Genomic DNA, 13,483 nt, shown 5'->3' with positions numbered 1-13,483 from the left:
GGTCCTGTGGGCAAGTGTCTTGACTATACCAGTATTCTACTTGGAAAGTGAGAAATTCTACTAAATGTGTTATAAATGCAATATTGCAGTAAAATTTAGAGTCATATTTGTCATTTACTTCAGTAGATTGTTGGTTATGAAATCTGCAACTTTATTTAACGATTTTCAAAACGAATTGAAGTTTGCAGCATGTGTAGATGTAAAAAAATATAATTTGGGTTAGTATAGCTCCATATAAATAGTGTGGATGTAATAGAGGCTTTTTAAAATTCAAAAAAATTCAAAACATACTACAAACCTGCATATCCTACATAGGAAGGCAAATAAACCATTATAAAACAAAGTTTTGCTCCAACAGCGAAAACAAATTTCCTTCCTGATCTGTGAGGCAATCGGATGTTCCCTGGTTCAACGATCTCTGGTGTCATTCCTTTAAAACGTTATTACCTCCAGGCACACAGGATGTCCTTTTGTCCTTTGCAAAGCAAGTCCTCTGTATGGACCATTTAAAGACTGATGGATTTCATAGAAATGGTCTACATACAACATAAGCCTTTTTGTCTTTTTATATCTAGGTTGATTGGTTTCATAGAAGTTATCAAGTTATATACATGCAATACAGGCCTGATACATGCACATGTATACCACTTTCAATAAATTCTTCAGTCTGGATCTTAACCTATAGTGCCCCGGGTATCATAGTGGAACTGCAGAGTTCATCTGCAGTTCAGTTCCCACGGTCATATGACTGTGGGAACTTTGCGGACACAGCTGTGACTGCAGGCGATCCCCGGGGCACTAGAAGTTGAATGGGGACAAGTTTCCCAATTCATCACATCTAGTGCCCTGTGTTCTTGGATAGAGAAACTCTATCCAAGAACATATTCTACTAGCAACAGCAATCAGGATCCCTGTTGAAGTCCTGTAGTATGTGTTCCTAGTAAAGGGTTGCAAGGGCAATCTGATTGCTCTTGCAGCCCTTATTAGTCCCTAAAAATAACCAGAATTCTCTCATCATTGACTTCAATGGTATTCGAATTCGGCATTCGATCACCCGAACAATTTCTCACTATTCGATTGAATAGCTGTTGAATCGAATAGTAAGATATTCCACCAGCACTAATTTTTGGATATTAGGTAAAATATCCCTTGCAAGGGGATCATTCTTTTTGCTAAGTGAACAGCCTATATATAATTCATAACATCCATGTTGATGGATTCCATATAAGTAGTGTAATATGGTCTCTTCTTTTTAGAACCTAGATTGATGAATTATATGGAAGTAGTGTAAATTAAATTCCGGCCTTTTTTCCTTCTAATTTCTAGGTGACTGGTGGATTACACAGAAGTGATGTAATATTTTACAGGGCATTTTGTAATAATATAATAAGGCTCCATTGTATTCAGGTATGCATCAGGAACATAAGTCATTTTATAAACAAAAACGTTTATTATGCACGAACAGAACCAACATTATCACTGAGAAAAGAATATAAAAATGAAAGTGCATTACACAATGATCGGTAAAGCTTGCAGACAAACTGAAGCCTAATGTTAGTCACAAGAGGACATTAAACCACAATAAAAACAAATGTGGGTAAACTCTGTCCCACATAGAGACTGGGTAAACAGAAAGGATGGCTAAGCATTATATGTCAGAGCAAGTCATTCCTGCATGGCCGGTTTTGCAGGACACGTGCTCGACCTGAAAAACTTTCTGCACAACAGTGTCATATAAGGTCTATGCAATATTGACATTTGTCAAGTGGGAGCGATCCTATCACTCTGTAACTGCTATAGGAAATGTCAACTGAAATAGGGATACAAGTCACTGTGGGTAAAGAATGGTGGCGTGTGTGTCATGTTTTTTTTTTTTATTGTCTGTGTTTTGTTGGGGAGATTTTCCTTTACTTACTGTTTTGGACAGGGGTGGACTTAGAGGGGTGCAAAGTGTGCCACTGCACGAGGGCCCCATACCCAACTGTGGCTCTAGTTCTGCGCATAGGGACAGTGTTGGCTACATCTGCCACTGGTTTCAGAGATACAACATAAAGTATGAGCAGATCTCTCCAAAGTAGGGGAAATCCTTCCTTTAGACATTTATCTATGGGACAAGTGTTTTTTTTTATAGTTGTCTCCTTTATTCTTGCTTTGGGAACATCTCAAAAATTTGGACAAATAGAAAGAATGATGCTTCCTAGCAGTTACACAGACAACAATAAAAACTGGAGGAGTTTCTCCAAAATTAAAAAAAATAATATTTAAAAAAAAAACATATTTCAAATGTCTCTTATATCAACACTAATATATTACTAAAACTTTACTTTCATAAAGATTCATACTTTTTGCACTTAGACAAACAGTTAGCAAATAAATACATAAAAAAACATTTAAAAATACAGCTAAAAAAACATATAAATACAGTAGTACTATATACTACTAATACAGTACTAAATACTACATTTTTTTTCTTGGAAGGTGAAGCTGATGCATTGTTTGAGAACAGTCTGTAGAGGGCAGTCCAGCTGTTGCCTAGTGCAGAGGATTGTTGCGGGTATTTGTTTTATGAGATTGTTTGAACAGTGGTTGGTGCTGTGGATGGAAACCAAAGGGACGTCACAGGCTGCAATAGATAAAAAAGGTGTGAAACAAATTTAAGGTGTGATGTTCTACAGATGTGTTAAAATATTTGTTTTCTTAGATGCAGAAAGTTGTTATCTTGTGGTATTATAACTTGTGCCATGATGCCTCTATTTCCAAACACCTCTAATTATAAGATTAGATCTGAATTTACCATCACTGATAGATTTGGCAACCCAGGAAAATATACTGTTGCATTGTAGCAACTTTTTTTAAATCACAATTAACAAATCTATAAAGAAGGAGAACCCAATGAAACTACACATGATAAATATTATAACAGTTGTTAGTTATCATAAGGAGGTCTTTGTTGTTTGTCAGCCTAAGACCCATCCTTGTTTTAACCTTGCCCCAGAACCCCTTACCCCCGACTTGAGGGTATTTCTAAATTGACCAATTAACTGTAAATCAACCAGAACCAAAAGGATAAGCACCATACCACCACAGGGCCCCCAGTTCTATAAACATTCCTCTCTTCCACAAGCACCCTTACCACCATGCTGAAGTGACAATCTTACCTAATTCTGGGCCAGTTTAATGAAGAATGTTTGGGGCATCTTTATTCTAATATTGACTATTCTGCAATGATTTTTTAGACCTGTGGCTACTTCATAACAGCTGACAATTGCCCTCTAGTTATGTGAGATCTCCTGTTCCCATACTATCCTCTTACACCCCCCAGCCATGTATTAATTTGGGCCTAGCTATCTGCACGTATAGGCAAAGAAGTGGCTTTTTCTTGTATACTTAATGTCCACACAACTTTTTTTTCTATTATTAGTAGCAATGCTTATCTTAAGTAATGTTATTTTACACAATATTATGACATTCAAAACTGGTAAGGAAACTTAGATAACACGAAAATGTCCCATTCTAAAAGGTAGTCCTTACAGGGGGGGCAATAAAGCAGTGCTGGAAATTTGTCCCTACATAGGACCATCTTGTACCAATAAGTTTTGAGGAATGTTTTTTTCTTTTAAAGTGTTTATATTTGTTGCCTGGTGGAGTTGTTACTTTTATCAAGATACTAATGGAGTATTAAAGACTCTGTGACCCATTTCACAGATCTCACCAAATGTCTCAAATCAAAATGCATTACAGTAACATAAACTAACAATGGTTGACTGGGACCAGGCAATTAGATGAAACTATTAAAATAAATGAAAAATTGGTTCATGAAGAGTATGGGGGACATATAGTTAATTCTAGTAAGACAATGCTTTATATTGTCTCCTATTGTTTTTGGTTTTAATTTGTTTCACAAGAATAGATATCTGTGCTAGACATCTCAGTATGGAGCCAGGCTTAGGCTAGGTACACATGTGCAATGGTTCTTGTCCGATAATCGCTTCAGGGCTGATATCGGACGAGAATCCTGCGTGTGTACAGAACTGGTCGTCCATCATCCGATTGACTGTCGTGGTGGATCCACGGACGATGGACAACGAATGATCTTAATGGAAATGAAGGCAGGAGAGAGCGCAGAGGGGTGCCACTCCATCATTCTCCTCCTCCCCTCTCCATAGAGCAGAACGGTGTTGTATGTACAGCATTTGTTCATGCATCGTGCAGTCGTTAGTCATTGAAAAGGATCGTGAAAGATCCTTTCCAATGACAAATATTACACGTGTTTTCTTAGCTTTAGTCTTGTTTGCCCCATGAGCCAAATATTTTTTAAATATATAATTAAAACTCAATTTCTAGATCAAATCAAAGTACATTAAATTCTACTCTATCTGATTTATCTTCTGTAGGGCATTGTCAAAATACGATACAAAGAAATATTTTTAAATTTTAGAAGTATTTTACAACACATTTGTTGTTTTGTTAATTGACAAGAGTTGGGAAAGTGTTTGAACTTAGAAGAGTTAAAACTTGCTACCTTGTCCAGATGACAGAAAAATACAGTGGAGAAAAGTTGTAACATGTTTTAGTAGCTTTCTGTGAATTTCTTTCACTTTCTGTTCAGTGTAAAAGTAAGGACATGAAAAGTATCATAATTCAGTATTTAGTTCTAAACTCTCTCTCTCCCTCCCTATTGTTTTATAATTAAAGCACTGTCACAACATAATGAAAAGCTACTGTTTCGGGTCATGCAGGGTTCCTTCCTTAGGGCAACACAGTGATTCACTATGTTGCCTCACTATGTTCCCTTGAGAAAGCATCCCGAAAACATTGGATTTTTATCACGGTTTGACAGTGCTTTTACAACAAAACAACAAACCTACACTTTGGAGATCTGGTGACTTCGCCTTCTGTTTTAAAAAGTAAATCAGGCATAAATAATCTACCTTGTATTCATACACTGATATACTCATACAGCCGATCAGTGCAGGTAGAACATAAAAAACATGTTTTGATGGCCTAAAGAATACACAGAACAAAGGTGTGTGAATACACAAAGGTGTGTAATTATGTGATCCAATAGGCTCAATTTACAAAGCTTTAACACAAAGATAAGGATCTTTATTTTAGTCATGTGACTGTAATTTTCAATTTTTATCAAACTCATCTAAAATTCAGGGTTGTTATTCTGGTTTGCCAGCCTTGTGTTTAGTTTTGCTAGCTTTGTGTCTTCTGTAAGCCTTTTTACATTTTATAATAGCTGCAGTTTCCTCCATTGTGTACTTATAGGTTGTTTAAAAATAATTCCTTGACTTTTTGCTGTCCTCATTATAGTATTCTTTGAGTGGAAGAAGGAATGACTAAAGCTTGTAGAGCCGGTTCTGATCTCCACAGTGTATAAAAAGCTTATTACATCATTATGTCATTTACATTTGCAAAGCAGTGTTCAAGCTTTGGCCCAAGGAACTTCCCCACATGTGACCACTGTGGGGTTTTCCAGGTTTTGTAATCGTAATCTTCAAGGCAAATTATTTCTGGGGGATTTTTAATATTTTATAAAAATATATCCAAAATCCCTAAAAAAATTATATTCCTTAAAATATCACACACCGCCTCACCAGAATCAGACAACATTCAGTACAGCCATTCAATATTTATTTTGTCGAGAATTTCAGAAGAAATCACATCATGCAATGAATTTAGGTTTATTTAGCAATATTATACTAAAATAAATGATGTTCAGTAACAATCCCAATATGCCCAGAGATAAATTTAACCATTCAACGAAATGAATACATTTTTAAAAGAACAACTGGACATATTTAAATTAGTAAATTATACATTTAATTTAATTCCTTTAATTTAATTTAATTTAAGGTTAATTCCTTTTTTTTTTCTTCCTAATATAATTGCACCTTTGCTTTTTAAGACCTGGTAAATCCCTCAAGTAATTAAAAGACTGATTTACCGATAGGCTTCTTCAGGGGATTCTTTTAAAGACTTTTAATAAATGGATGATCAGTTGATCCTATTTGAAAGAAGGGTGTGCAGGAGACAAGGAGAGGCTTTCTAAGCACGCTTATAGGCGAAATGCGTTGATTTTGGAGACTGGGGTACTATTTACGATCACATATTAGGAGACTAGGAGTAATAATTCATCATCACTCTTACTATAACTAACTATTGCATTTGAGAATGTTATAAGTATGTATATCTTCTGATATTTATTCTATTTTAGCAAATATAACTCAAATCGCAAGCCAAAAAAATTCCCTCTCTGCGTCTATCCTTATTAAAACTTAAATATTGTTAATGTTACTAGGACTGGCCTAAAACTAAACTAGTAGGGAAGAGTTAGATGGTGTCAGATCGTGTGGCTCCCAGCTGTGAAACAGCATACTTGTTTTAGGTTAGGACCTTTTTAAACTATTGGGCAAGTATAACAGCCAGAAAATCAGAACCTTCCAAATAAGAGAAAAGCCAAAATGGCAACAAACATATTTCTACTTTAACTGCAGCCATAGATTTGTTGCAGGGTCCATATGTATTGAAGAGGATAATAAACCTCTAATGATCACACCCTGATCTGTAAAATGACACTAATAACAAATTTCAATCTACCACTTACCGGTTTTGGATTATTTTTAGTCTTCTTTTTGTTCTGCTTCTTTCCACCTTTTCTACGTTTTCCTCCCTTGGCCCCTTTGTTCGGCTTTTTTTTTTTTGGTAGTTGGACAGTGCCTCCGCTTAGCTCCAGTACTTTTTTCTGCACCCATCTGGATTTAGGGTCAGTACAGAACGAACCATTTGCCTCAGTGCGGAATCTAAAGGAAAAACCGTGGCGGATTTAATTAGACTGTTTGATGTTAATGCTCGTTTACTGACTTAAGAAAAATGCATTCAACCCACATGATTTATTTCTTTTTTGTGCACAAAAAGATATTTTCTATACTGGATTTAAAAAATTATCTGTGTATTTCAGTGGCTTTATTTTTAATGCAGATGTGTATTACTATTTACATTATACAGTCTGTTTTTTTTACAACGAGAGCTTTATTTATAAAACAGTGAATCTGACATTTCCTCAAACTAGGCCCTCAGCACTAGGGCCCAATCAACCTGCATTTTCAGGTGATGGCAAAAGAATGTCTTATAGGTGTTTTGCTGCTTTTTAATGTCCAATCAGCATTACACCACAATTTGGGTGGAAAAGATATTTATTTTTGTGCTGGTACTACCTATGTGGCGGAGCGCCTGTTACACCTAGCTGGCCACTTACCTTCTCTGGAGCAGAGGGTATTATTAAGTAAAATGTGTAAATTTGGGTTCAAAGAACATAAAGGGACATTTATATGTGACATGGCACCATGGAATGATAGTGGTGATGAGGTTTTAGTGAGTCACTATGGGACACAGTTGGCAACATCCCTCTGCTCCAGAGAAGTAAAAATTAGCCCTTTCACTAATAATAATATATTCATTTTCTAAATGATTTATTTATTATTATTTATCTAAATTATTATACTTTGAGTAATACACCAATATTTCTAATATCTTCTAATAAAAAAATGTAAATTTAAAAAATCTGTCCTTGTTTTTCAATATATAGTATAGAAGAGTTCACCCAAGGGGAGCGCTATTTAATCCCACCTGGAAAAATTCGGCTCTGACCCAAAAAAGGTACCTGTGGTTTAGTGTATGTATCTGAACTTGGAATATGTAATCAATGTCTGGAAAACCTGTACCAGCTTCAGAAAGTTCACTTCATCCTAACTCTATTATTTTTTATTTTTGAAGGGACTTTCCAGTTAAAGTAGAAAACCTCAACCTGGGACCCTTGTTTCCTGTTACGTACATTGCTTAACAAACAAAAGTTAAAATATTAACAGAATGTTAGTGTGTCCGACCATATACTGTGAAACATTAACAAGCTAAAAAAATTTCATAATGATACCACTTTGTCTAAACGTATTCCTCATACAAGGAGTAGCATAACCTTGGAACTCTCTGTCTCCATAAAACTTAAGAGCTGCAGAACAGTGGGAGACACTACAGTGTTCATAGGATATATATATATATAATTATTATATATATATAATTTGAAGTAGAAATACCCTTTACAAGCCTTCATTTAGCATGTAGAGGTCCTACCTAAGATCTAATCTATGAGAAGTATTTTGTTACTTGTAGCAACCAATCAGGATCCTTTTATCACTTTGAATTCCATATATCTGAAATAATTGTTTGGGATCTGACTAATTACTGTGAGCAATACCAGAATTTCTTGTTAGCACACTTTTCATATATGAACAATTTAATAACCTGTGCCCCTGCCAATAAAGGTAAAGTGGAACTTAACTCCCACTTTGAAAAATACAAGATGAGGCAGGTGGTTATTGCGGAAAGCAACAGGCAATGTCCCTACTGCAATAACTGTTCTTACATGCCTGATCGCCGCCCCACTGTCAAATCCTGGCTTTCCTTTTGCATGCCAGAAATGAATGAACTGCTTGAGGAGCATATGTTGGAGTTACATCATACCGGCCAATCAAGATGGCCAAAGATCGTAAGGAGGTATAAGAAAAGAAGAAAGATGGTGGAGCCCTACTATGGAAAGGGCATAGGTGACTAGCATAGGTTTAGTTCCTCTTAAAAGAAAATATTAGAATTTAATACTCACATGACAGCATAAACACAGCGATTAGCGGCAGTCTGGATCTTGTATCCTGTTATTGGATATTTGATCTTTGCCGGTGACACTTCTTTGCAGCAAGTAATTTGGACCGTAATGGGTCTGCGATCTGAAATACAAAAACAAACATAGGTAATCCTATGAAACACTTTGTAGGATAAGACATAAGATCATAAGAAAATGTCATTTCAATATATTTATTTGTGCCCTATTGAATAACAGTGCACTTTAAAGGTGTTTCAAAGCAGGATCCAAGTGTTTTCCCACAGTGATTCATCCTGTACTTCTTAAACTAGCCAGGGAATTCCCCTTACATCTGTCCTTTATGAAAAGACGTTAAATAAATAAATATTCAGCCCACATTATTGTCACAGCTGGTATGAGTGGTCTTTTTCTCACTAGCTGGTTTTTCATGGCCACCTTCCTACAGATTGGCCCTTAAAAAATATGACAATTATGTATTCAAAGTGCATTTGCTATTCAGTAATTGACCCAGGTACAGCCAGCTTGGGTACAGTTGGTTGGTAGTGCCCTGGGATGCACCTCTACCGGATGCCCATTGCCACATTTCCCAGAGCCACCTTGGCAGCTCTGTGAGCCCTCAGATAGCTGTATACATGTAGTCAATAGTTAAAGTTGCTTGTTTGCAATTAACAGGAAGCAAAGGAAAAAATATCTTTTAAGACACAGATGGCAAATACAAAATAAGAATCAAGTATTAATAACAATAGGAAGAACTGCACAGCATTTGCAAGTTGGTTCTACCCACATGCAATGTATAGATGGTTCTACCAACATGCATTGTAATAAATGCCTATCTATTGATTGCATACTACAAGAAATAAATATATTGTCAGGATAACTAATTTTCCTCTGTATTGTGAACTTACCAGTGTTTATTGGATCCTATTACTATAATTTAGTTCCCTATGGGCCTAGAAAAGCAAAAAACATTCAAGCAAAGAACATCTTCCCTTTTTCCTTTTTGTTTTCACAATATCAGTATTTAATATAACAAATACAATTTGATATACAGAATCCTGGGGGGACAGGCCTATTGATATACAATCTACCCTGGAGGTCAAGTACACTAATTACACCACTGCTTTAAGGTTAACTCTGTTTTGCGTTTTTAAAATATTTTAGATTTTTTATTATGTTGTTTAATATGTATTTGTTCTCATTTTAATTTTTCAAAGAAAGGTATAAAACTAATTCACAATAAGCAATGTCATATTACATTGCTTTTAGGGGCATATTTACACCTGTTTGACCTGGGGTGTTGAAATGAAACATTCTGTCTTTGACTGGAACAATGGACTCTCACTTCCTGATGAGTTTATAGGACAAGAAGCAAAGGAAAATATCTCTATTAAGACACAGATGGCAAATACAAAATAAGAATCAAGTATGAATACCAATAGGAAGAACTGCACAGCATTTGCAACATTTTACTATTCGCTACTAATTCAGATTTTTTCCATTAACACAATAAGGTGGAATCAGATGTTGCAATAATGGAATATCTTTCCATTAGGAATTCAGTTTAATAAAGGACATGGCTAAACCAAAAAAAAAATGTTTTGTCAAAGCAGATTTTTTGAAAACACCAATGGGAGGGTCTGCAAGCTGCTAAATCCGGGCTGCCCATTTACAATCCTCAAGAGCCACATACATTCCAGGATTTTCATTATTGACTCTTAGTAAGCCATATTTTACTAAATTTATTGTTGCCTGTTAGAAAAATACTAAAAGGGTGTGCAGATTCCAACCTTTGGAACGGAGCAGAGGTAAATGGAGAGCTGTTGACCACAAAGGGGATTACCCATTTTCCTATGAAACCAGCAAGGGGATTTCCCTGGGTAAATTATAATAATAATCATTAAAGACCTTATCATATCACCTTTATAACTCATTTTAAAAGTTCATTTTAGTGCAAAGTGATTGCTGTCAATGCAAACATTTAGTGACTTCAAGTATTTGACCACATGGCTTCAGTATGATATTGACATGATAATGAACTTTGTAAAGAACTGCAAAATATGTTGGTGCTATAATAGCATGCTAAAATATAATATAAATACAAGTTAATAAAAATAATAATAATTTCCATCCATCCTATGCTAATAGGCACTTTTAAAAAAAGCTGCAGCACAAAGTAGCTAAATACAAGGGTTAATATCTGGGTGTAAATGCCCTAGGGAGCCTATACTATTCACCCATCTGCCTAAAGTTCCTTTTGGAAGCCCCAAATATGAACAGCATAATGAATCTATGTGGCTCTTCTCTATCACCTGAATCACCATTGTGAAGCACCCATGGACATAACCAGTAATAATAATAATAATCCAGCATGCGTCTTCATTTAATTTGCTACAGACAGTGCTTGAGGCTGTGTAGGGAATTCTTGACTATAAATTATTATTATGATTAACTTGTATCTATAAAGCTCCGACATATTATACTATGCTTTGCAAAGTCCATAGTCATGTCACTAGCTGTCCTCAATGAAGCTCACAATCTAATGTCCCTAGCATAGTCATATGTCATTAACACAGCCTAAGAACAATTTTTCAGCCAAAGCCAATTAACCTAACTGCATGTTTTTGGAATGTGTAAGAAAACCAGAGAGCCTTTAGCAAAACCCACGCAACAGTACATGCAATCTGTATCACACATCTCACAAGTTTCTTTTAGGTATTTCCTATGACTAAACAGTTTTTTTACCATATATTCAAATATACATAAGAACGCAATGACATTTAGTAATCGATACCTAAATTTCATCTATCAGTTAAGAAAAGGCAAAACTAGAAGTGATCATTTCTGATTGGTCACTGATTTTCACATTGTTCCTTACAGTCACACTCCTAGAAAACTCAGACAAAGCAAAAAGAGATCTGCTTTCCATTTCCATTGGGAATTCTAAAAGCAATAATGTTATACTTACAATCAATCATTGTTTCCTGTGAACACAGCACATTGTAGCCCAGACTTGTGACTACAAGCAGAAAAGCACTGCACAGGTAGTTAGGTGGGAGCATCATTCTGCACTGACCAATATGAAATGTACATAAAGACAAGGCTACATTGTCATATATAGTTCAGTACACAACAGCTTCGGTTTCTCACCTCCGCCTTCTAGGAGGAGGAGGAGGTTCTGCAAGTTACAGCACTGAAAGGAAATTGTGTGCTTAAAGGAAAATCAAAACTTATTCAGAAAGTTCTCAGCTGTTTGCTCACATTGCTGATCATTGTTCTAGAATGACTGTTAAGGTTTTCCAGCAGCTGGCTGTTGTTTAAGGTCTCCTTGACCCTCCGTCGCACATCTTTTCCTAACATTCTCTGTGTATGTTTATGTATAGATCTGTTGTCTTTTTATAACTTATTTTGTATTGTACAGTTTATATTGCTGGTCTCGACCATTGATGATGGCTACCTATTGGTTTTGCTGCCAGTGTGACAAACTGATTAAAGGACGTTACTTTTTAATACTTTTCTGTAAAACCCTTGGGTTCCTCCAGAGGTTGCTAGGGGTTCTTTGAGCAATGAGAAATTTGTGCTTCTCAGATCAGTTTAAATTAAACTTAGAACTTTTGTAGGTATCTGGGCATTTTTCACTCCGGCTAGCAATGTAGGCAATCTTTCCTGCTGACCCCCCCCCAATATACGGTGACTGGTGCATACAGTAATTATAGCAGGGGTTCCCTGAAGATCTAAAAAGTTATTTTATGGGTTTCCCAAGTTAAAAAGTTTGAGACAGCCTGCTCTACAAAAAGTATAAAAATTGGGGTCAGTGGTGGGAAACTTACTATATACAGTGTGTCCGCTGCCACTAAAGAACAGCTACATTCAGTATGAGAATAATAATTATATGTAATGCTACAAAAGATTGTCAGAGATTTTGAACTAGTCAAAGCCTCTTGATTTGTTATAGGATTGACTGGAAAATGGGACATCTTACTAAGACCTAGTACATATAGCTTGGTGTACCTGACTGATCAATCCCATTTCATCAAAAAACTGCACACATATGTATCAGATCCTGCCCGTTCCATTGTTTAACCTGGATAGAAATCAGAATTTTGATTGGATGTATTTGATTTTTCATACACATGATAAAACTTGTACACATTTCATCAATTTTACCAAGTCATGCGGTCTATCTGCAACCAACTCAAAATATTGGCCTCTTGTGGTTAGTTGATGGCTGAAATCTCTTTAAATTCACTCCAAGCAGAACTACCGTATTTTTCGCCGTATAAGACGCTCCGGAATATAAGACGCACCCAATTTTAAAGGAGGAAAATCTAGAAAAAAAGTTTCTGAAAGATTATTCCCCTTCTGATCACTCATGTGCCATTCATACCGGTATTCCCCTTCTGATCACTCATGTGCCATTCAGATTCCCTTTCTGATCACTCTGTACCTTTCAAATTCCCTTTCTGATCACTCTGTCATTCAAACTCCCCTTCTGATCACTCTGTCATTCAAATTCCCCTTCTGATCACTCTGTGCTTTTTTTCTATTGTACGGCAGTTAGGACAGGGAACAGCAGGTGGCGCTGTGCCGGCTTCTTTCGCTTTGCTTTACAGACGGGAGAAAACACGATGCTGGCAGAGGAGAGAAGAGAGACACGCTGCAGCCAGAAACACACGCAGGATCGGGTATCGGGTGAGTATAATATTTTAATTATTTTTTTTAACACATTTGTCGTATAGGACGCACTAACTTTTCCCCCTAAGTTTTGGGGAAGAAAAAGTGCGTCTTATATGGCAAAAAATACGGTATATTCATCTGCTCCAT

General features: G+C 36.1%; 1 protein-coding gene across 1 annotated transcript; it reads right to left on the bottom strand.

The window, feature by feature from the left end:
* Positions 1-1,427: 1,427 nt before the first annotated feature.
* Positions 1,428-11,788, bottom strand: LOC140328200 (C-C motif chemokine 8-like). Its single transcript, XM_072407606.1, has 4 exons — positions 11,628-11,788; positions 8,666-8,786; positions 6,614-6,809; positions 1,428-2,623 (listed from the first exon to the last, which is right to left on the bottom strand). Exons 1-4 carry the CDS (start codon positions 11,722-11,724, stop codon positions 2,564-2,566), a joined length of 474 nt encoding a protein of 157 aa, XP_072263707.1. The 5' UTR covers positions 11,725-11,788; the 3' UTR covers positions 1,428-2,563.
* Between the last annotated feature and the right edge of the window lie 1,695 nt (positions 11,789-13,483).

This window comes from Pyxicephalus adspersus, chromosome 4, assembly GCF_032062135.1.
Source record: "Pyxicephalus adspersus chromosome 4, UCB_Pads_2.0, whole genome shotgun sequence".
In the NCBI taxonomy this organism is placed as follows: domain Eukaryota; kingdom Metazoa; phylum Chordata; class Amphibia; order Anura; family Pyxicephalidae; genus Pyxicephalus; species Pyxicephalus adspersus.
Note: the sequence above shows the minus strand (reverse complement) of the source record. Positions and strands in the feature narration are given on the sequence as shown.

Excerpts from the sequence above, each read along its gene's own strand:
- LOC140328200 (XM_072407606.1), bottom strand. The coding sequence starts at position 11,724 with ATGATGCTCCCACCTAACTACCTGTGCAGTGCTTTTCTGCTTGTAGTC. Across the intron at positions 8,787-11,627 it reads ACAGGAAACAATGATTGATT|ATCGCAGACCCATTACGGTC; the intron begins GTAAGTATAACA and ends TTTGTATTTCAG. Across the intron at positions 2,624-6,613 it reads CTAAAAATAATCCAAAACCG|CCTGTGACGTCCCTTTGGTT; the intron begins GTAAGTGGTAGA and ends TATCTATTGCAG.